The following is a 23,303-nucleotide window of genomic DNA, read 5'->3' as shown; positions in this document are numbered from 1 at the left end:
TATTCATCATTGGTGAGAGATCTGGAAGCCTTTCCAAGGTTGTGTCTTCCAACCTTGGAATATTCAACGCACCTAGCGCTAGTCCAAATCGGGCTTAAAGCTCTCCGGGCTCTGGGGAAGTTTTGAAGACACGACTCTCGGACACGCAGTTGACGCCGTGGCAGCCGAACACTTTGCTATTGGTGAGCTCGCATGATGAATAATTCATCAACATGCAGACCCTCTCACGCTTTCGATTGACACCCCTAGCCGCGCAAGCGTGCCGACACGCGCGCCCTGGCTTGCGACCTTCTCCCGTCTCCCTCAATACCTTCAACCGCCTAGCTACGACAGTCGCAACCCCTCGAAGGTTGGATCTCCCAGCCCTTGACAAGAAGTGGCAAGAGAAATGGCAGTCAGATCAAACCCCGGCGCGCTCAGCCGCCAACCCCGAGACCGAACCCAGGCCAACGTCCTATATTCTATCGATGTTCCCATACCCCTCCGGCACGCTGCACATGGGCCACCTGCGAGTATATACAATTTCGGACGTGTTATCGCGTTTCTATAAGATGCGAGGGTATGACGTGCTGCACCCAATGGGCTGGGACGCCTTTGGACTGCCCGCAGAAAACGCGGCGATCGAACGAGGCGTGGATCCCGCCGAGTGGACTGAGCAGAATATCGCCAAAATGAAGGCGCAGCTACGAAGTATCTCAGTAGCCTTCGACTGGGATCGAGAGCTGGCCACCTGCGCACCGGAATTTTACGAGCACACCCAAAAAATATTCCTGATGCTATACGAGAAGGGGTTGGCATACCAAGCTGAAGCGCTGGTCAATTATGATCCCGTTGACAAAACGGTCTTGGCCAACGAACAGGTCGATGCCAACGGATTCTCGTGGCGATCTGGTGCCAAAGTCGAGAAATTGAACCTGAAGCAGTGGTTCTTTCGGATTACAGACTTCAAGGAGATGCTATTGAAAGATCTTGATTCGCTTTCTGAAGGCTGGCCAGAACGCGTGCTATCTATGCAACGAAACTGGCTCGGGAAGTCCACCGGGGCTAGGGTCCTATTTCCAGTGATGATCAATGGACCAGATGGCAAGGAAGTCAAGGTGAACGTGTTTACTACTCGCCCAGACACGCTTTACGGAGTTGAATATCTTGCTCTCTCATTGAACCACCCCATTGTCTTAGAAGCTGCTGAGAAAGATACCGCTCTTCGCAAGTTTTTGAATGAAGCGTCGTCCTTTCCGCCAGAATCCAAAGCCGGTTATCGCCTGGGTGAAATAGCAGCATCTCATCCCTTGTTAAAAATAGACAAGGAGAGCTCTCACCTGAGGAGAAATCTCCCAATATTTGTCGCGCCTTATGTCCTGAGCGACTACGGCGAGGGTGCAGTCATGGGTGTCCCTGGTCATGATGCCAGAGACATGGCCTTCTTCATGGAGAATGTAAACCCCAAGTCGATTCCAATGGTCATCGAATCAAAGCCATCTAAGGCGAATGAAGATGGAACGGCAGACTCGACTGTTTCAGCGCAGGGGACAAAGGCATTCACGCAGGAAGGTTTCCTGACTTCGCGCTGTTGGAAGTATGAAGGGTTGCACTCGAAGGAGGCCGCAAAACAGATCGTTACGGACCTCAAACAAGTCGGACAGGCTGATTTTGTGGAAAATTGGCGATTGCGGGACTGGTTGATCAGCCGGCAGCGATATTGGGGAGCTCCTATTCCCATCATCCACTGTGGTGATTGTGGTCCTGTTCCAGTGCCGGAAGAAGACCTCCCAGTCAAACTGCCAAAGATCGAGGGTGAGTGGTTGAAGGGTAAGAAGGGCAACCCTCTTGAGTCCTCCGAAGAGTGGCTTCACACCAAGTGTCCCAGCTGCGGAGGCCCTGGGAAGCGTGATACGGACACCATGGATACCTTTGTGGACTCGTCATGGTACTTCTTGCGTTTCTTGGATTCGGGCAACACGGAAGCTCCATTCTCGCCTTCTGTCGCACGACCTGTGGATGTCTATATCGGAGGTGTGGAGCATGCTATTCTGCACCTTCTTTACGCCCGGTTCATCTACAAGTTTCTTGCCCAGTCTGACCTGTTCCCTGCCCTTGCTAGCCACTCGGCAACTCCTGCGGAACCTTTCAAGATGCTACTTTCCCAGGGCATGGTGCATGGAAAGACGTTCACAGAACCATCGACGGGTCGATTTCTGCTTCCGGACGAAGTAGACCTCACTAGACCTGACCACCCTTTGATAAAGGGTACTAAAATCATACCGAATGTTTCCTTTGAGAAGATGTCGAAGAGCAAGCATAATGGCGTTGACCCGACAGCATGCGCGTCCAAATACGGTGCTGATGCCACTCGTGCGCATGTGCTTTTCTCCGCACCAGTCAGTGAAGTACTAGAATGGGACGAAACTAAGATTGTCGGTGTTGAGCGTTGGTTTGGTCGACTGTGGAAGCTTGTGGTAGACGCTCAACAGATTCTGTCCGAGTCTTCCTTTACCATCTCTACTGCTGATCTGGACGCTTCTACCGGCCATGCCGTGTCTCTCCCTTCGTCGCTTCAAGAATTGAGCGACTCTGATGCGGATGCCTTTTTGGCTACTCACAACACTATCTCATCTGTCACCGCGTGCATCGATACCAATCCTTACGGCCTGAACACCGTCATCTCAGACCTGACCAAACTGACAAACGCCCTGTCATCGGCACCCCCTTCTTCCCCCCTCGCCCTTTACTTATCTGTCTCCGCTCTTCTCCGCCTTCTGGCCCCTATCGCGCCCGCGCTCGCCTCCGAGTCATGGGAAGTGCTGCACGAGTCACTCCTGAAGAAGTCCGGTTATTCGGCCCCAGTACCATCTATCCTGACATCGCCTTGGCCTACAACCCTTCTCTCCTCCGAGCAGGCAGATACTCTCGCCTCTCGTGGTGGTCAGACCGTGGCCGTCCAGATCAATGGTAAACTACGCTGTGCTGTCACGATTCCCCGCCGATTATCCCCTACGACCGTGCTGCCCGAGGGCAAATCGTCCACCCCTACGCAAGAAGAGCAAGACTGGATCATCAGTCGAGTTCTCGAGACTGCTGAGGGTAAGGTATGGCTACGAGAGAAACACGACTGGGAGAAGAGACGCCGTGTCATCGTTGTCAAGGGAGGTAGACTATTGAATGTCGTCTTCTGATCTGTTGTCGGGGGCGATTTGATTCCGATCTCTCCATTCTGAACCATGTATTTTACCACCAGTATAAATAGACAGTTGTACATTATGCCTCGAAACCCAAGAATACTCCGAGGGAATCCACGAAAGACACGAAATGGTCCTAATCAGCCCAGAAAACACATGGCGTGTCACCTGCTCATACCCATCCCAAACTGTCTCCTGTTGAGTTCTTTGAGATCCAGCAGCCGACAACCGGATGTGGTACACTGGCACCGATATTGGGTGAGAATAGAGCTTGGGGACAAGCCAAGGTTCAAGTACATTAGCAACAGCATAAGGGAAAGCAAGTATATATAGGTACATCTGGAGGTCGCCTAGTAGTGAGAAAACACCGAAATTGAATCCCACATCTCATGCTCTGGATCGATCATCCAGTGCAGTAAGTTCATTCTAAAGGTTTAGAGCCGAGCAAAGCAAAGGCATCCAAGTAGACACACCCCTCCTCTCTGCTCCTCTTCCTATCTTTCTCAACTTGGTCACGACCCCCAACGACTTCTGCATGTAGATCATGCATGAATAAGGAAAGTCCAGTTATGTGCCCATAGGATTCAATAATATGACGCTGTGGCGATATAGACGGCGATGCAATGATTGCTACTGCAGCTTGCATCAGCAGTCAATATAGTGAGGGGTATGGGAACAGAGGGCTCTGATTAGTCGCGGTGGTTGTCAGCTAAAGTGCATTGACTACAGTTTATCTCTCCATATCCTTATCTGGGATGCTGAATAGAGAGTCTGCGTCATTTCCTGCCTCGGCCATGGGTTGCAATCCAAGCCACGGCCGTCTAATGCAGACTTGGCAGTAGAGTCAAACTCTGCTCTAGCAGCTACTGGTGGGAAGGAATAGCTTCCATGCATGACCAACCTATTATTACTCAATATTATTATTCGCATGCATCTAGCTCGACGTGCGGAAATATTATTGCAAGCCAAGCTTGAAGGTGGAGATCCGTCGGGCGTTGCCTGCATCCTTCAAGCCGCATGCGAGTAAGGCCTGCTGAACATGACAAGCTTGCGGGACAGGCGTGCCCCAGATCCTTCAGCCTTGAGCAGCTCGGGAGTTTGTAAGTCTCCAATGTAACATTCAGATGCAAATCAGTTAACTGCTCGAGTGGGGTAGTGGGGTATCGAGGCGAGAAAGTACTGGAAGCCTCGTGTGCGCACGAGGCGCACAACCATCATCCAGGCCTTGTACGAATCATGCTTTCGATCTAGCCTGTCTATCCTTTCCAACATTAGCTATGAATATGTAGCACATTCCTGCCATGCCAAGTCTGCAAAGGAACCCGAGTCCTTAATTCTTCAATAAGGTGGGATCTTCAACAAGACTCGGCCATCTTCCGCGATACCATACATACACACAAAATCTTCGACAGTTCGTTGTTATTTCGCTTTCAGGCTGATTCGGAGTCAAGGTCTTGACAAGCAAGGCTAGAGCCTTGACACTCATCTCGTGGACTCGAATTCTGACAATGTGAGTCTCCTACTATGCAAGTACATATGTACTTTGTATTCTCCGGCGCCGGCCTAGGTCTAAAGAATAAAAAGCCTGGCTTTCAACCTGACGGCCATGTGGCTAATTAACCTTCAGAGCAGCGATTGGAGCACCCCCTGGAGACTGCCCCCAAGTCTGAATGCCGATTGCACTACTGCAAGACTTGGGGCCAAATTCAACTGCCGTATTAGGCTTCCTAGCTCGATTGTATTGGGTGATGCTCAATGAACACCCCGTTACCTCAAAAAGGCATGGCTCAGGTTTTGGATTACCATGTGGTATTGGATTGAAATACCACTAGTTTTCAAATATACATCTTAATACTCCCCACTATAGCTATAATAGCTCTCATCCAGCTAGGAATTTCAATCCAGACTAATATTACATGTAATACAAACAACTGAGCCTTGCCTAATGAGGTAAGAAGTTGTCCGTATACCTACTAGTATCCTTGGTATTACAATGAATCTGGTGTGCGTGGTTCTTTATCTAGCGGCATCTACATCGGGCGGTACAATGGCGATGGGGAAATATATCCATGGATAACTTCTCTGATCTAGAGTAATCAAGCACCGAGAAGACAAGGAGAGGAAGGAAAAAGTCGAAATAGATTGCTGACTTCAACACTGTTGCTGTCGATCCCCAGCAGGCTACTTGAACCGTTGCCGCTTTGACCATGTCGATGAAACGGCTTTACGTCGAGTGGAGGTGGAATCGACACCGAATGTTGGGGACTACCCCTATATCGTGAGACTACGGTCGCTCGATATACTGTATATAGAGCTACGAGGCTGGTCGACGATCGAGTCATAGGGGTCCATCTCCCGCCACCTGAATAAGGGGCGTGACTTTCTGATTAACGTCGTTCTCGACCTGCTCCGATCCTGGCAACAGCGCAAAAGCGCCCCAGAGACCCCCTATCTCCATTTCCCCCCCCCCCCCCCCCCCCCCCCTGCCTGCCTCGTCTGCTAGTCATTGATCAATTGCGCTCAAGTTGAACACTCGACGGGGTCGTCATTCAAGACGGGCAGGAATAATGGGGGAGTGCCGCCGACCGTGCTGGGGGTGTGAAAGCTGCATCAAGCGCAGGAAAATCCGCCACACAGCAACGTCTGCGTTGGCAAGATATGCTCGTTATGGTCACGTCGAGAGCCAGACTACTGTCAGGCCAAAAGTAAGCTCGGATCTGGGCTTCTCGTCGGTTTCTCCACTTACCCGTCAAGCGTGCAGGCTCCCCTTGGTGCCACCAAAGAATCCCAAGAATCACAACGGAACTCGTGGCCAACTTCTAGTCTCGTACCTTTGTCGAAGATCATGCAGAATGCTAGCCGCTGCCAGGAAGGAAGGATCCTGCATGACTCCTTGCTGGCTGTGTTTCTATCGGTGTTCGATTCCCGAATGAGCACACTTATTGCAACGCACTGTTGCCCGATCGTCCCGATCGGTTCAGTGAGCGGATCCTACATGAGGAAAGTAGTCTACGATCAGACTTCTAATAATCCTTTCCCAGCCAACTGAGGGTTCAATGCTGAAGATGATGCTTTCCTTGGACGCGACGAGATCGGGCGTTGGTGCCCGGGAAGATCTGTACAGCGGGAGCAAACTCGATGACAAGCTGACAACAACAGCCCTGAGTGATGGATGCAATACGGGCTTACTCCTTGAGATATCTGGTAACGAGGCATAAACCGACCGACCGATTCAAAGACTTCGCCAAGCTGCAGAACGAGGCAGTCTTTCGATCCATTTGGGACCAGGCTGTACAATCGAGTATAGGGCTGACCGGGTGACCGGGTGACCGGGTGACGGGTGCCACCCGTTCACCCGGTCAGGTCGTTTTTAGTAGTTACCAGTAGCTACTGGTAACTACTATAGGGTTATAGTAAATTTTTTTAGCGGTCACATGATCTGACCTGACTGGGTGGAAAAAACTGACCGGGTGACTGGGTGGAAATCGTTTTACTAGTAGTTACTGGTAGCTCCGCGTTGTTTACCACTTCTTACCACTTCTTTTTTCTCACCTGGTCACCTAGCGAGCTTCATCCACCTGGTCAGGTCTCTTCTGATATCTACTAGTACCTATTAGTAATTATTAATTATATATTTATCTACTAATAGTTTCTAAAGCTTTTTAGTAAAAAAAGATATATATTTTATATTATATAATTTATATAATTTTCTATAATCTTATATAGTCTTATATGATTTACTATAGATTACTAGTAAATTCTAGATATTCCTAGTAATAAAAGAATAGATTTATACTTTATATGATTTTATATGATTTTATATAATTTTATATAAATATAGATTAATCTAATCCTATCTAGTTATTACTAGTCTCTTTTAGTGATCCTTAGATATAATAAGATTAACTAACTATATATAAGATTATCTAGATATAACCAGAGATTACTAGTAACGACTAGACTAAGTAAGAGAAGCAAGAATTAGTTATATGATAAATATATATAGACCCCTATAGTCTACCCCCTATATTCTTCTCCTCCTTCTACTGATCTCTCTTTCTTCTATCTCTATATATCTCTTAGGTAAGTTCTAGTCCCCCCCTTTCTCTCCTATGCCCTTCTATTATCCCCTACTATTATCTTCTATATTATAAAGGATTCTAGTCGTTTATAATCAATAGGATATATATTCTGGTTGGTAGATTGTGTAAGAAGGGCTAAAAATAATACTGATGACTCACTTCTAGGAGCATTGAGGTATAGGGAGATCAGCAGTATTAATAATATGATTATAGTAGCACTGGGCTTATATATTATATATATATATCTTCACTAGTTAAATTGTTATTATCTTATACTGTGTACTATACTGACTAAGTTAAATTAAACTAAACTGATTTAATTTAATCTACACTGAGTCTCTGGAGGGTAGTTTATAAGATAGCTAGGTTATAGATACTAATATTATAATTATTTTTAGTTAAATCTAATTTTTTTTTTAATCTCTTAGTCTTTTTTAGCTTCTCTTAGTCTTTTTTAGTCTCTTTTAGTTTTTTGCAGTTTTCTCCAGTTTCTACTAGTTTTCTCCTTTTAGTTTTTACTAGTTCTCTCTAGTTTCTCTTTATTCTTATTTACTTTTTATTCTATCTTATTTTCTAATAATTATTATTAGCTACTATAGCTCTAAAAAAAGTAACTATCACTTACTAGCCTATTTATTAGCCTATCTACTAATCTGCTTATTAGCCTACTTAGTAGTTTATTTAGTAGTAATTAGTAGTTACTGATAAGGCCTAGAATAAGCTAGCTGAGAAAGAGGTCTAGGAGAAGACTAAGGGTATTAATTATGGTTACCCTTAGGAAGAGCTAGAGGAGTTTAAGGACCTATAGGAATTATTAGATAAAAGCAGTTCTTTTTAGAAGCTCTTAGAGGCTCTTAGACGCCCCCCTAAGAAGGATTACTATTTAGAGGGCCGCTAATATTAGCACTAAGAATATTTAGAAACCCTTAGATACTCTTAAAAGCTTCTAGAGTCTTTTATTGCTGATCTACTGATAAAAAAGTATAAGCTTACTATAGTTATCTAGGAGTTACTAGGAATTCCTAGGTTATCTACTGCTATAGGTAAGTAGGCTAAATATATTTAAGTAGAACTTATAGTATATAGTGAGGAAATTAATGTTTAGAAAAAGTATAGATAGTAAATCTTAGTTATTTCTATTCTTTATTAGGAGTATTAACTAGGAATTTCTAGTAATAAGTGTATTTATAATTGCGTTTAGTATACTATAGATTTTTGCTATTAGATTTTTATGAATACTGGTCTTTTAGTAAATGTTAGAGTTTACTAGTTTATATTAGTAATAACTAGTTTTAGGCTCTTCTAAAATGTGCTCTAGAGTGCCCTTTCTGTAACTATACTCTATAAGTCTTTATTAGTTACTAGATACTACTAAAAGCTAATAGTAATTATTAAGGGATATTTTAGTGTAGCTACTGTTGTGTTACTCTATATTAGTGATAAAGTCTATTTTAGTGCTTTAACCCTCTAAAAGTATATTTAGTAGAAGTATATTGTAAGTTACTGGTAATTATTAGTAATTATTGGTAGCTAATAAAGATATTTAGGGCTAAGCTCTATATTATAGTCTTTATATAGTTCCTAAGAAGGATATCTAAGCTTAATTATAAGTGGAAATAGCTAATAAATTCTAGTAATTTTTACTGATTTTTTGATTTAGTGAATTTACTATATCTATTAAAATTAAAGATAATAATAATAATCCCTTATAAGTTACTATATCTTTTTAGTGTTTACTAGTTATTACTAGCTTTAACTATAGATTACTAGTAGTCTTCTTAATAACTATATTAGCAATAAGGATCCTTAGCTGGCTTTTAGTGGTAAGCTAGCTAGTATATAAGAGGGTGGTAAAGAGGGTAATAATAGAGGTGACTAAGGTAATATTTAGTAGGCGGCTAAGTAGGACAAGAATAGAGGTAGCTAGGGTAGTATTTAGTAAGTAGCTGAGTAGGGTAAGAACTAAGAAAGTTCTCTTTATCTAGGTTTAATTTAGGATTTAATAGGAATTTAATAAATCTATATTAAATAAGATAGTTATTATTAGTAATCTTTAGTAAAGATTGGTAATAATTAATAACTTCTAGAATAATTTAGTTATTTTATTTAAAAAAAATAGATTTCTTTAGTTTTTTATCTATTAGCCCTTCTTCTTTATTATTTTATTTTATTTTCTATTTAATCCTGTTTAAGCTATTTTAATATTTAACTAAGAAAATCTAAAAATAAATATAGTTATCCTATTTAAAATTATAATATAAATATTTATTAGAATCCTTCTATCTTTATTATTATCTATTAATAATTTTTAGTTTTATCTAGTATCTTCTGAATTATTTTCTTAGTTTTTTATTAGGATAGTATAGGATAATAATAAATATTAGAAGAAGATTGCTGTATAGAAGAAATATAAATAATAGAAGGCTAGAAAGGCTCTTTCTAGTCTAAACTAGAAGAGTATAACCTAAAGTTGTTCTAAGAAATAATAGTAGATACTAGTTATAACTGATTTTTTCTAAGAGACTTTACTAATTCTTAGTAATCTTTAGTGTAAAAAAAAAACTCTATAACTATAATAGTTATAAAAAGCTATATTAGCTAGCTAAATATACTAAAGTGGTATATTTTTTTATAATTTCTAATCTAATAGGCTTTATTAATACTCTTTAGTTTATCTTAACCTATACTTTCTAATATCTATTTTATAGCTATAAGATAAGCAAAAAAACTGGTTAGGCTTTAATAATTAAAAAGTATATTTATAAAAAATATATTATAGTAAGTTATTTTTAGGAATTACTATATATTATTAGGTATTTCTAGGAGATACTAATAGCCTTTAGAAATAAATTAATTATTATTTAAGGCTCTAAGTTATAAAAGGATAACTAAGTTATATAAATACAGATTGTAAGATTTTTAATAAATTAGAGCTAAGCTTTTTATCCTCCTCTAATAATAATAATAATAATAATAAAGATAAAGATTATCTATTATCTAATCTAAATAATAACTATTCTAGTAATAATAATAATAGATTAAAGGGTGCTAAAGGGCGAGGTAGTAGATAGTAGATAATTAAGGTCTAGTAGTTAAGATTTTTTTATATCTTCTAGGAGTTACTAGAGATTATTAGGCTATTTTATTATTTATTAGGTATTCTTATTCTGTTAAGTTTTTCTGAATTTTCTGAATTTTCTAAGTTTTTCTGAGTTTTTCTGAGTTTTTCTAAGTGATTTATATTTTGATTTTAATTAGTATCAGTAAATTTAGTTAGAATTATTAAAAATTACTAGATATAACTAAGAGATTTTAATAATCACTATTTTTTTCTATTTTTCTAATATTTTTTACCCCCTATCTTATCTATTAAGAACTAATTAGTCTTTCTTCTTCTTTTTTGCCTCCTTTTTTACTGCCTTATATTTTTTAATCTCCTATTTAGTACCTGCTAGTTCCTTCTAGAGTATCTTAATCTTTACTTTATCTAATCTATCCTTCTCTATCTTTAAATTATTAAGAGATAGATAATTATTAGAGAGTACTAGCTCTTTTTAGGAGTTACTAGATATTTATAATTGCCTTTAAATAGTCTTTAGTTAGTTTAGTGTAGGTGATATAAGATTAACTAGGTTATTTTGTTATCCTTTAGTTAATATAGTATATCTATATTTATATTTATAGGATAATATTTTTTTATAGATAGTTAATATTTAATCTAAGTCTAGAATAAGATTATCTAGAATCTATTAGTAGAGTATAGAGTATACTAGAAATTACTAGATATACTTAGATTTAAAAATTAAGAATAATATAAATTTAGTGTCTAAACTGTCTAGATAGGATAAATACTGTATTAGTTAAGATTATTAATATCTTAAAAAGGATAGATATCCTTTTAGTAATAACTAGATATTATTAGTCACTTTTAGTAGTATCTAGTAGAATAATATATCTTTAAATAACTATTAGAAGGTTAAGTTATATATTACTCTAGTTAGAAGTAGTATATATACTTTTAGTTAAATTTATATAATATAGGAATTTTAGGAACTGTGTAATAGGTATTTATAAGATATATAGATTTAATCCTATAATAATCTATAATATTGATATATAGTAGGCTTAGTTTTTAATCTCTTTTAATTATAAGTTCTTTAGAGTCTTAAGAAGAGTATTATAATTTAGTTTAGTTAAGATATTCTGTATTATTTTATATTCTAGAAGCTTAGAGTATTTATAAAGGTTCCTTTTTATATAGACTATATAGAAGATAACTAGATGCTTAAGATACTTTTACTAGCTATAGGTTAGATTAAGGATAGCTAAAAAATACTTAAAGCCTATAGTAATTACTAGATATTACTAGATATTCCTAGAAGAAGCTAAGGGTTTCTAGGAGAGATTTACTATTTATCTACTTATAATACTAATCTATAATAATAGCCTAAATATTAGATTACTAGATATACCACTATTTAATTAGTGTCTTAGTAACTTTACTTATTTTATAGAATAGATTAGTGAAGATATAATAGTAAATATTAGCTGACTTTTTGTTAATAAAAATCTAAGTAAGAACTAGAGCTTAAAAGAAAATATTAGTATAATAATAATTTAACTAGGGGTAACTAGGAATAATTAGGAATAACTAAGAGAGACTAGGATTTACTTTACTAAAACTATACTTCTTAAGTTATAATTACTAACTCCTAGATAGGCCTAGTAGCTCACTGCTATAATATATCTATTTAGAAAAAGATAGTCTTAGTAAAAGTATAAATTTATATTTAGCTAAAGATAATAATATAGAGATTATTACTATTATTATATAGGTATTAGATTATTATCTTTTCTTTAAATTAGGATTATTGCTTAATTAATTTAAGGATAATAGCTAAAAGGAATTAATAATTTCTGGTATCTCCTAGGAGTTTTTATAATTTACTATTATAGCCCTATCTAAATAGATAGTGTAATAGCTTCTCCTATATAATCTAGGCTATAATCTAGTTATGATTAGTAAATAATAGATAAAGATTAGCTAGTAAGGTAATATTATTTCTTTGTAGAAACTCCTATAGTAAAAGATAGTAAGTAAAGCAACTTAAAAGCTTTTAGTAAATTATAAGGTTTATTAGTAATATATAGAACTTACTAAAGGTTAGGCTCTATATATCAATTTAGCTAATTAATTTCTAGATTTTATCTACAATTTCCTAGGGCGTTTTGGTTAGTGGAGGCGGTATATATAAATATATCCTTTATAAGATTTAGATCTTAAATAGAATTTTAGTTAGATCTTTTAGGGTAATCAGAAGAAACTAAATAGGGCACTCTAGCTTAATTATCTTATTACTCCTATAGACTCCTAGAAACTATTAGCTATTATTAGAAGTTACTAATATTTACCACTTACTATAGGTTTTAGTTTAGCTTATAGTAGTATAGACTGTTAAGTATATATATAGAGTCAATATTAGTATTTTTGCTATATTTATAGCTAATACTTAAAGATACTATAGATTTAGACTTTTAAGACTTAGAATATTGTTATAATAGTAGTGTTTTCTATTATTTCTATACTAATATAAGCATCTAAGAAACTAGGTTCCCTATATATTATATTAGTATCTATTAGATATAGCTAGGATTCTCTAGGAATTCCTATTATTTACTAGCAGATAATAGGATTTATATAAGACTAGTTAGGCTCCTAAGTATTATAATCTATAGTAGCATCTATACTATTCCTGTTATTAATCCTAGAAATACTAGGTTAAATTCCAGTAAATATTATAATTAACTATTTATTACTGGGAAATATTAACTTTAGTTTATTTAGTTTCTAGTCGCTCCTAGAGATCAGTAGTAACCTCTATATATAAGAAGTTATTTTTAAAAGAGATAGCAAGGTTAAAGTAGACCTTAAGACTAAAATAATAGGACTTTTAGAAAGTATATTTAATACCTCTAAGAAGTAAACAGTTTTTTGTTTATTGCTATTATTTATTGTTATTTATACTTTTACTATACTAGATATCCTTAAAGATATCTTTAGTCTTATCTAAGGGTAAATAGTTAACACTAATAATATAGATAATCTTATCTAGATAAATCTATAGGAACTTAGGAAGAGCTATAGTGTAAATAAGAAAATAGCAGATATTTAGACATCTATAAAAGGTCTTTTTAGTGATTTTAAGGCTATTTAGGTAGTTAGTAATTATTAGTTACTGAATAGAAGGTACTAAGAGTTATTCTAAAGATTATATAGTTAAATTATAAGCTTTAAAGTAGATAAAGGTCTTAAACTGCTCTCTCTTAGGAGCTAACAGTAAAAGATTATTATCCTAGTTAGGTATTTCAGTTACTATAATAATAAATTCAAAAAGAAATAGAGGGGTATAGGAAGAGATAGAAAAGATAAAATAAGATAGGGAGAAGAGAAGAAGGGAAAAGTAGAAAAATACAGAAAGAAATAAGAGATTATAAGAGATTCCTATAACTTATAGGCCTAATTAGGAAATATAAATATATACTAGGCCCCCTTAATAGTCTCTAGTAATACCTAGTAAAAGGAGGATAATATAGAAGGGAATAGGATTAAGTAAGATATATCAGATTATATTAGGGGCCTCTAGGAGACTCTAGGAATGCCTAGTAGGGAAGAGTAAAATTTATAGAAATAAAAAGTAAAAAATAAAAAAAATATTATGAATAGTATATAATTAATTAAAAAAATAATAAAAAATAATAAAAAATAATAAAAAATAACTATAATAAATAGTATATAATTAGTAAAAAATAATATATAAAAAATAAATATAATAAATAGTATATAATTAATAAAATATAATAACTAGAAGATATTAGGCTTTATTAGGGGTTTCTAGGAGTTTCTAAGAGGGTTTAGGAGTATCTAGTATAGAGAGATAAAATTTATATTAAAAAATATAAATCTATAAACTATATAAACTATATAATATATATATATACATATAATAAATATATTTAGTAGCTATTAATAGCTTCTAGCTATTACTAGAAGATACTATATATAAATCTATAAACTATATAATATATAAATCTATATAAATCTATAAACTATATAATCTATAAATATATATAATAAATATATTTAGTAGCTATTAATAGCTTCTAGCTACTACTAAAAGCTACTATATATATATATATATATTATAATTTATAGATTTTTATATAGTAAAAGTAACTAAGAATTATTAGTAGCTACTAGTTATAGGCTCACTAGGTGACTAGGTGAAAAATTAAAAAAGCTGACTGGGTGACCACCTAATTAGGTCAGTAGGAATTTCTAGTAATTACTAGTAGATACTAATAAAATTCACCTAGTCACCTAGTGAGCCTATAAGATAGAATTAGGGCTTTTTTTACTATCTAATCCTATCTAGAATTTATTAGTAATTACTATAGCTATTAATCTAGTTACTATATCTACTAATAGCTATTAATATTTACTAGTATATACTAATATATCTTATTTAGCTGACTAGGTGAACTAGTTTTTCTTACTAACAATTTCCTTTTATTACTATTTTTTACCACTAAAACTTTTTAGATTATTATATCTCTACTAGTAACTACTAGAAATTCCTACTGACCTGACTGGGTGGATGAAGCTCGCTGGGTGACTAGGTGGTTAAAATTACTACTGATTCCTATAGATTCCCACTATTTACCACTGATTTTTTAGTCACCCGGCCACCCAGTCAGTTTTTTCCACCCGGTCAGGTTAGATCATGTGATATAAAAATATCAGATTAGAATGGTTACTATAACCCTCTAGTAAACACTGGTAAAGACCGGTAACTACTAAAAACGACCTGACCGGGTGACCGGGTTTCACCCTGCCACCCGTTCACCCGGTCACCCGATGAGCCAAACCCCTTGTACAATCCGCTCGTCTCGTTATGACCAAACGAAATTATCGCGCTACTCTAGCACTCTGGCTGACGGGGATGACATCCCGATCTATGATGGACGATCCACAAGTGCCTAGCTTTGGCACACAATGTTTCCATATGGCCTTGGTCCATAACGAGAGCTTACGACCGAAACCTCTCGAGCAGGGTCCATCGGACTGGACAGTTTGGAGAGACACCGGCTCGGTGGCAGATGGACAATCTGCTATCAGTCGACAAAATCGGCAGATGCTCGCCCATTGGGTCGGAGTCTTGGCTCAAATACTTCACTTTTTTGGACATCGTCAAACTCCGGAGGCAGCCTCTCTACCAAATTATGAGAATGCATGGGCTGCACTCCGTAATCGTACTCGTCTTTTCCATCTTTCAATGCGTTGTCTCCATGGGACACAGGAGGTTTTGTCAGACGCCGTCACCAAAAGTATTCTGCAGCATGCTGTGGCGCACTATTCTCTATTCTCTAGACTGGTGCAATCTTGGTGTCGTGCTGGCTATGCATGGTGACGAATCACAGGCCAGAGAACTATTTCGGACGGCAGTTCGGGATGCTGCGACGTTCGAGCAAGTCTTGACGCCACTCTTGCAACTCATCGGGCCAAATTTCGTATCGCTCCACCAAAAAGATCAATTGGAATATGGTATGGCTCTTAGATTCTGTCTCTTGCGAAAATTTGGCTAATGCTTGTTTAGTGCTAGCAACGATCCACTTCAATTGGGCGATGCTTGTTCTATTAGATGAATTCGAAGCTTATGGGGTTCAGTGTCCGGGTCAACAGCATCTCTCGCGTTCCAAAGGAGTAAGAGCTATCTCGAATGTACTAAAGCAAGCTCAGACAAGAAGCGAAAGCACAAGTATCTTGTTCTTTGACCCGATTCCCGAGGCAACTGCGAATGCGATCTCTACCGCGGCCGCTTCTGCATTTAAATTGTACGACAGAGCAGAGCTTTCGGCCGATGCGATGAGCGAGATAATTTCTATCTTCACATTGAACTTGCAGACCGTGAGCCAAATCACCTGTACGGGTATTGATGGCGCGAAGATGGTCCGGGAGCAGAGCCTAGGAAGAGGGATTCATGTGGCACATGCGTCCGAGAGTTGAAGGTTACACAAGTCAAAGATCCAAAGTCATAATCTGCATCTACAGCAGTACTGCTTTCGGCAGTTGTCGCTTTCAAGGATCCATCAGCTTGTTCTAGTGTCGCCTAATACGGAGAGAATGCGCGACGACAACGCTGACAGACTTGGGGCGGCCGTGGGAACTCGACAATTTGCGCCCGTTGTTTTGGTCTGTATTTTACCGAGTCGATCTGGTCTCGGCCGCGCCAGGGCCTATCAGAACGATCGTGTGAAGTACCCATCGGACGTATATCGGGGGTATCAGCATCAGGAACAGGGGCGCAGAAGACAGGGTAACATAAACCCCCGCCGCAATACCGTTATATAAGCCTATTTAGTCCTGTAGAGGCGGCAAATACCATTCTTATCTTAAATCTAAAGCTTCTGATGTTCGGAGAGGAGTTTCCCATACAGGGGGCGGAAAGAACAAGCTAAAGAAGCGCCTAAATCTGGGCGCACTCCTTACTGAATCAGTTTCCGCCGTCTCTGAGCGCTCCATACAAAGACGTTTTCGCCCCCAATGGGGGATCCTGGATGCTATGCGAGGATCAAATCATCATCACAACAGGTAGATCTGTATATAACGGTCGGCCTATTCGGGTACTTGCGTCGATACCTGGATGCAGTAGGTGTATACTATTTCGGCGAATATAGATCAGAGAGTCTTCAATTCGAAAGCAGCCAACCCATGTGGTTTTGACATCTCATTAAGGACATGTACCTCGTTTACAGTAGTTGCAGGTATCTTTCGGATTTAACGATGCTGTCATCATGCACTGGTGGTATGTATGGAAGGATAAGCATGGCGCAGCCCCTCCGAATAACCATCAGGCAACAGACTCTTCTCCCAGTATATTGGTTATTGTTCTCTCAATGGAACACACAGGACGCGCTATGCTAAGTCGTGATGAGTTACGTCCATGTACCTGGATCCATCTCATATGCCGGGCATCTTTGAAGATCTCTCCCATTCCTCCCGCATCCCTCCATGCTCGAATCGGCACCCGGGTCCTTCAGAAGCTCTAGAGAGCCTCTAACTTGCGTTTTTGGAAGGTTAAAGTTCGAACGATCTTCAAGTATGGGGGCCATCGGCACTCAGGGAAAAAAAAACACCATGACTGGAACAGTGGGCGTTTGAACGCTCGAGAAAGGGCCTTGCATGACGCACCGAAGATAAACCAAGCCCACACCTTTGGCAGGGCACCGGCAGCGGCTCCACGGCCCCCAAGCGATCCTTGTGGGTGCTGTGCCATCGGGCTAAAATTACGCGTGCGAATCTTCCTTCAAGTTGTTCCCGCATGGATCCCACACTGACTTTCCCGCCTGGGATGCGTTCGGTGATGATAGGCAGGTTCCGAAGAGTATATTCTGTGTGTGAATAGTATCTTATCATCTCATGCTCTGTAGATTATGAAGTTCTCGAGGACGATTTCGCCGAATACAGAGTCGCCTGGCGTGAGAGGACAATTCAGGGGTTGCTTCTCCCCAGGCCTTGCGGCCGATTCCGATCAGAAGCTTCGAGGGTCAGGACGAATGGCATGTTAGTCACGGCGTTAGTTGTGGCCCCAAGGAATAGAAAACCAGACATGTATGTCACGTCGGTTGTGCCCCAGGAACCACTTTTAGTGGTATCTATATCTCTGGCCGCCCCCCCAACCTATTCCCCTCTTGGGGCGCTATACTTGAACTCGTCCCATCCCATCCATGCCTGTTGTGTTCGACGATTAGAATTAAATACACCCACGGTTCAGCAGGTATTCTGGCATGGTCAACTGTCATGTCTCCAGTCTCCAACATGTTCTTTCCCAGCCCAACCGAGCCTTCCTCACACAGTATGATGAGATGGTCCCTCGATTTTGGATATCGTTAACCAAAAGCTTCAGGTCACTGGGACGGTCGCGCCAGTCAATTCCAAAGATGGCCGTCACGACCGTTCAACGAGCTACCTCCTAAAATTCACACCCAGCAACCCCTTGCCTACTCTGCTGGCTACGATGGGTGGATGGGTGGCATGCGCCATCATGAGCTTCCGGGGCCAATAGCTCCAGCCTCATTCCCTTCACCGTCGTCTAGCGATACCAGCTATAGCTCCGTTCAGAGGTAAGAGCTCTGACAGAGAGAAATTTCACGCAGAAAAGGCGCCTTGCTAAGTCTGCTCTCATAGCCAAAGCCAGCCTCTTTCTCGCCCTCTGCCTAATCACTCCTCTTCTAGCGCCTCTAATGTTTCCTTTAAACGTACGACGACCATGTAAGTATCACGTCTTCTCGATCCAGGTATCATAAGATCTTTCGCCTAACACACCGATAGGCCTGCATCTTATGTTATGAACCAACCCGAATACTACTTCGGAAACGCGCTCTATGCCCCGTAAGTGCCACGCTTCCGTGCATGGAGAGTCATCCCACTCAACGTTCCCACCAGATCAGTTCACCCCGTCTCTTACTCCCCGACCTCCTTCGACCGCATTGCCGAATCAACCCCCTCATCGCCTGAAGCTATGGCCGGGTCCAAACGCACCTTCTGTGTGAAAAAGATCAGCTCCCCACGCCATCTCCAATGCTGGGACCACGGATGCAATGGGCGCGCTTTTTCGACCTCCAGCAACCTCCTTCGCCACCAGCGCGAGAAGGCTGGCAGGGTCGCCAAGACGCACTGTCCGCACTGCGACGCGGCCTTTACTCGAACCACCGCGCGCAACATGCACGTCGTGAAGGGTGTATGCCGAATCAACCCTTTGCAGTAGCTTTCCGGGCGATGGGACCCGGTGGGCATGTTTGACAAGATATTGTGCTATTTAGCGAGATTATGGGATGGAGAAAGAGCGATATTCAGTCTGCGTCCCTCTCCACGGATTTGAAGAGGGATATTCAGGAGTTCCGGCGTTGTGGTAATCGTCAGGTGTGATAGAGCTTCGGGGTCGTTTCGCGGGTATGCAGACGACGGCGTTTTTTCCAGAGCGGCACGCAAATTTCGAATTAGGATCAATGCAGCCACCATTATGATCAGTAATTTACTTGGGTATCTTTAGTAAGATCATGAACCATATCCACATTGCACAGAGCTAGGTATAGTCTGAAGTGGTCGTGTGTTTTTCTCCGCATTTCCGCGTGTTATTTCCGGCGGGACACGACGATCAGCGGGACCTGAAGGACACTAACTACTTAGCAAGGTCTTGCCAAAGCGCCTGTCATCACTCTGGTGGTAGGCGCGAATTTTGGAGTGCTGTGATCCAGAATCCTTGGACTTGGTATCTAACTCTTCTCGGGGCTTCTTGCCTATTCATACCTTCCGAGGTTCTATTTCAAAGAAAGATTGAATAACGTGGTGAAGAGAGAGTATATTGTGTCCAGTTAATCCCACTATCGCGCCACTTCTGCAGTCCTTCAAGCTTCTTAAAAGAAGGGGCCACTGGTCAACTTGACTGTGCACTGCAAGACCAATTCAGTGATTGGTTGTAGCTCGAGGGCGCAAAAAGGGAAGAATTGACCGCTGTCGGGCTGGACCACGCCCATGAATGAAATTGATAGCGTCAAGATTTTAAATATACGGCAGGATATATTCTCCACGATTGCCCTGGCAGACCACGGCATCCACGAGTGTTCTCATTGTTGGCTGAAATTGATGGGGCTAGGGCTTGGCCGCAGCAAGGTGTCCGGCTCCCTTCGTCCATACTCGATTGATTCCGGCGGGATTTGGAAATTTTGTAGCCTAATTAGGAATGTGCGTAGACTGGAGGAGTTGAACACGGTGCTGGTGCGACTAGGTGAACTCACGGCCTAGCGAGCGTTGCGGGTTTGGGACGATATCGGGGCTTGGTGAATGGAAGCCGATGGACGTGATGTAGGGTCTTTGGGGTTATTCGCAGAAATTTGGAGCATTCTGTTATTCTTAAGAATGTAGTTTTCACTTCTATGCTTTGATTTTGGGGTGGTCGTTATTTGGCCTTCGGCTGATATATATCAACGTAGAAACCGAGGTATATATAGCAACATAATTTCAATGGTCGACACTATTTACTTAGCAGCTAGATATATATTGGCAAGGGGGCATAATCCGTAGCCATCCATAAATTCAGAGGACATTCAGCGCCCGAGAAGACCCAACGTGTGCTCAATAGCTTACCATAGATAATGATGCATATCTGGTACCAATAAAATCCGAGCCGGAAATGACATGAGTCATAGGATATCGACAATCGCTCGAAAAGACCCACGGTCATACTTCAATGGAATGTACTACCATGCATTAATACACGAGAAAAAGGAACAATGCAGACGTTTATGCGGAATTGCCGTCAAGCCACCAGCAGCATCCAATCATTTCTTCAAAGTAGAGGAAAACGAGACCAAGGCATTGTACGACTCCGTCAACGGCCACAGGAATTGTGCAAAAGACAACGCTCCAATGACCAGAAGTGCATAGTAGACAACTGTCCAGCCAATATGCAGCGGACCCTCCCCGACGGTGGGCGAGGAATCCTCCGAGTCCTCCTTGCCTCTCATGACGGGTGGCCCCAGAGGTTCGCCAGCCTCGACGCGACCCCAAAACCGGGGGAGTCCGCACCAGTTGCAGAAGCTATGGGCGAGAATGACGGCGAACAGCGATCCCGTACGCAGGTAGATGAAGGTGGCGTACCAGCCAAAGATGGTCGTATAGCCAAATTGGAAGAGGGAGCGCAGCAGGGCTGCCAAGGCGGGAGTGTCGGGGTGCGTCAGCCGGAACTCGTAGAAGTGGTGCACATGCGCGATGCCAAAATACAGAGGCGCGAGGAAGACGATGCGGCCTGGTGCGACACGGGCCAGCAGGTGCAGCGGGATAATCGCTGAGCGAAACATGACCTCCTCCGTGACGGGGCCCTGCCAAGGAAGATGAGGATGAATATCAATAGAGGGTTGGATGAAACAAAGGGAACTTACGGCGACATAATTCCGCCAGCCAATCCAGCCGCCTAGACTCTCGGAGAGCTTACTGCGACGGAGCCAGCAGCGCCATTCGCCCTCGACTATGCCGCGCTCATAGAGCGGGCCGACGAACAGAATCGCTGTGAGGAGCAGACTACGAGCAATGTCGGCCAGATCGATGGGCCACCATCCTAACAGGGTCAGGGCGGCAGCGACCGAGGAATCGCCTTTTTCGACGATGAGCCAGAGGACGACCAGCGAGCTGATGATGCAAGAACCGGTGACAGCGCGGATGCGCGCGCGGATCACAGACGGGGCATCGCGGCTCAGGCTGGGCGAGGGTCGCGTTGTGGGCGACAGGTAGAACGGCAACACATAGAGACAAGTAAGGGCGACCTAAATAGAGCGGGTTAGCACGGAAGTTTGTCTTAAATGTTCAGCAATCCACATCGCTCGAACGAGCAACGGGAAGGGACAGGCGAATTTACGGAGAAGAAGGCGACGGTGTGCACCGACAGTGATGGCTCATCTGGGGAGCGGTTAGCTGGAATTCTGTCTGGCTCGCGCACGCTCTCTCTCGTTTCTTGCGTGGGACTGGGGGAGGAGTTGACGGACCCTGATGCTTGGAGTACAGGCTCTTGAGACGTGCCAGGATGGTGACTGGCGCCATGATGAAGAGGGCTCGACTCCGTCACGACTCTCTCGACGACGCGACGAAACTGGGTTTATCAAGGACGGGGGGTCTTTGTTGGGGGTGACCGGGGGATGACCATACATGGCCATCGATACACCCGCTCAGAGCGAACAATTGGAGGGCACTGGGGGCCTGTGTGTGGTAATACGCGGTAATGGGGCCTTGGTATTGTTCTCGTGGAAAGATTCGGCCACAATATTAAGGCTGGGAATCATCAGATCCATTTTCATGGCGATATATATCGGTCATTATACCAACTCTACAAGGGAGATTCATCTCATCCCATCCGCATACGAGGGTATCCAGACGGAGCAGCATTGGATTCCCACCCAGTCATGACTAGAAAACATCTCTCGCCCATTCGAACGTGTGGACCAAGCGTCCCACTCGTGCACGTTGCAAAAGTACATGGACTGCATCTTGTGAGCCATCTGCTGCAGCTCATCCCTGTGAACGTCCATCTTCATTTTAAACTGAGTCAATGCGAGGGGATCGTGGCCCAAATTTTCCGACTCACGAGTGTGAATCCCAGGTGGCACTACCCTTCTCCCCCGTACAGCAATTATACAATAAATCATAGACACCGCGAGGAGAATGGGAAATCATGTCAGACTTTGGGGGCGTGAGGAAGAATCCTGGAGTGACAACGCATCGACTCCACCGGGACTGGAAGGCTGAGCACTCGTACCGGAATGACTATGGTGAGGATACCTAGGTAGACACTTCCAAGACCTCGTAGGAAAAAAACAAGTCAAGCATGATTGTAGACATTAGTAGTAACGAATGGTCGTCTTACCAGGGAGAAGAGTCTAAAAATACTCCGTGCAACTGCCAAGTCGGCGCGGGTGTAATTGGCGCCGGCGAGATCGCCGGATCCTCAGGGCGCTTCACCGCTGGGCAACCAAATTCCTCCCCCTTGACTCCTCCATGTCTCACCCTCTGTTTTTGTGTGTTGCGTTCGGCGCCTGTCGTTGTGCTTTTGAAACGGTTTAATGCTGTGATGCCCTTCTTGACGCTCTTTTAATGGCCCTCGATGTTTGAAACGACCTGCTAATTGTGCCCTCCCTGACACGATACTATTCACGCTCTTTTGAATCTCTTGTCGCTCCTTTCCATGAAGCATTCGCCCATATAGACTCGATTCTCATCGACCCAACTCGACCCCAGGGCGAGGCATTCCTTACATTCATCCCATCTAGGAAATCCACAAACAACTCCCTTTTTACCGGGCGAACGTCACTCTTTGATTTGTTTATTGGGAAGAAAGAAACCCATCGCAACCCGCAATCGCAAGCGCTGGGCGTTGTTTTGGCGCCCACTGGTCCTGTCGCCCATCACGGTCATCACCTTGTACAATATCCGCGGACT

At 41.6% G+C, this 23,303-nt stretch overlaps 4 protein-coding genes across 4 annotated transcripts; 3 read left to right on the top strand and 1 right to left on the bottom strand.

Annotated features, from left to right (window-relative positions):
• Window positions 1-212: 212 nt before the first annotated feature.
• On the top strand, window positions 213-3,173 carry N7459_009739 (leucine--tRNA ligase NAM2; the record flags this gene model as incomplete). Its single annotated transcript, XM_056948907.1, has 1 exon — window positions 213-3,173. One exon carries the CDS (start codon window positions 213-215, stop codon window positions 3,171-3,173), a length of 2,961 nt encoding a protein of 986 aa, XP_056796132.1.
• Window positions 3,174-15,655: 12,482 nt separating this feature from the next.
• N7459_009738 (uncharacterized protein) lies at window positions 15,656-16,322 on the top strand (the record flags this gene model as incomplete). The annotated part of the gene is made up of 2 exons (XM_056948906.1): window positions 15,656-15,860; window positions 15,913-16,322. 2 exons carry the CDS (start codon window positions 15,656-15,658, stop codon window positions 16,320-16,322), a joined length of 615 nt encoding a protein of 204 aa, XP_056796131.1.
• A 2,341-nt stretch (window positions 16,323-18,663) lies between these two features.
• On the top strand, window positions 18,664-19,083 carry N7459_009737 (uncharacterized protein; the record flags this gene model as incomplete). The annotated part of the gene is made up of 2 exons (XM_056948905.1): window positions 18,664-18,707; window positions 18,762-19,083. 2 exons carry the CDS (start codon window positions 18,664-18,666, stop codon window positions 19,081-19,083), a joined length of 366 nt encoding a protein of 121 aa, XP_056796130.1.
• A 1,573-nt stretch (window positions 19,084-20,656) lies between these two features.
• N7459_009736 (CAAX prenyl protease RCE1) lies at window positions 20,657-21,911 on the bottom strand (the record flags this gene model as incomplete). Its single annotated transcript, XM_056948904.1, has 4 exons — window positions 20,657-21,196; window positions 21,257-21,637; window positions 21,730-21,770; window positions 21,857-21,911. The coding sequence occupies 4 exons, from the start codon at window positions 21,909-21,911 to the stop codon at window positions 20,657-20,659; spliced, it is 1,017 nt and encodes a 338-aa protein (XP_056796129.1).
• Between the last annotated feature and the right edge of the window lie 1,392 nt (window positions 21,912-23,303).

Source organism: Penicillium hispanicum, assembly GCF_028827665.1.
Source record: "Penicillium hispanicum strain IBT 35686 chromosome Unknown utg000008l_segment0_segment0, whole genome shotgun sequence".
Classification (NCBI taxonomy): Eukaryota; Fungi; Ascomycota; class Eurotiomycetes; order Eurotiales; family Aspergillaceae; genus Penicillium; species Penicillium hispanicum.
The sequence above is the reverse complement of the archived record's forward strand: the minus strand, read 5'-3'. Positions and strand labels throughout refer to the sequence as shown.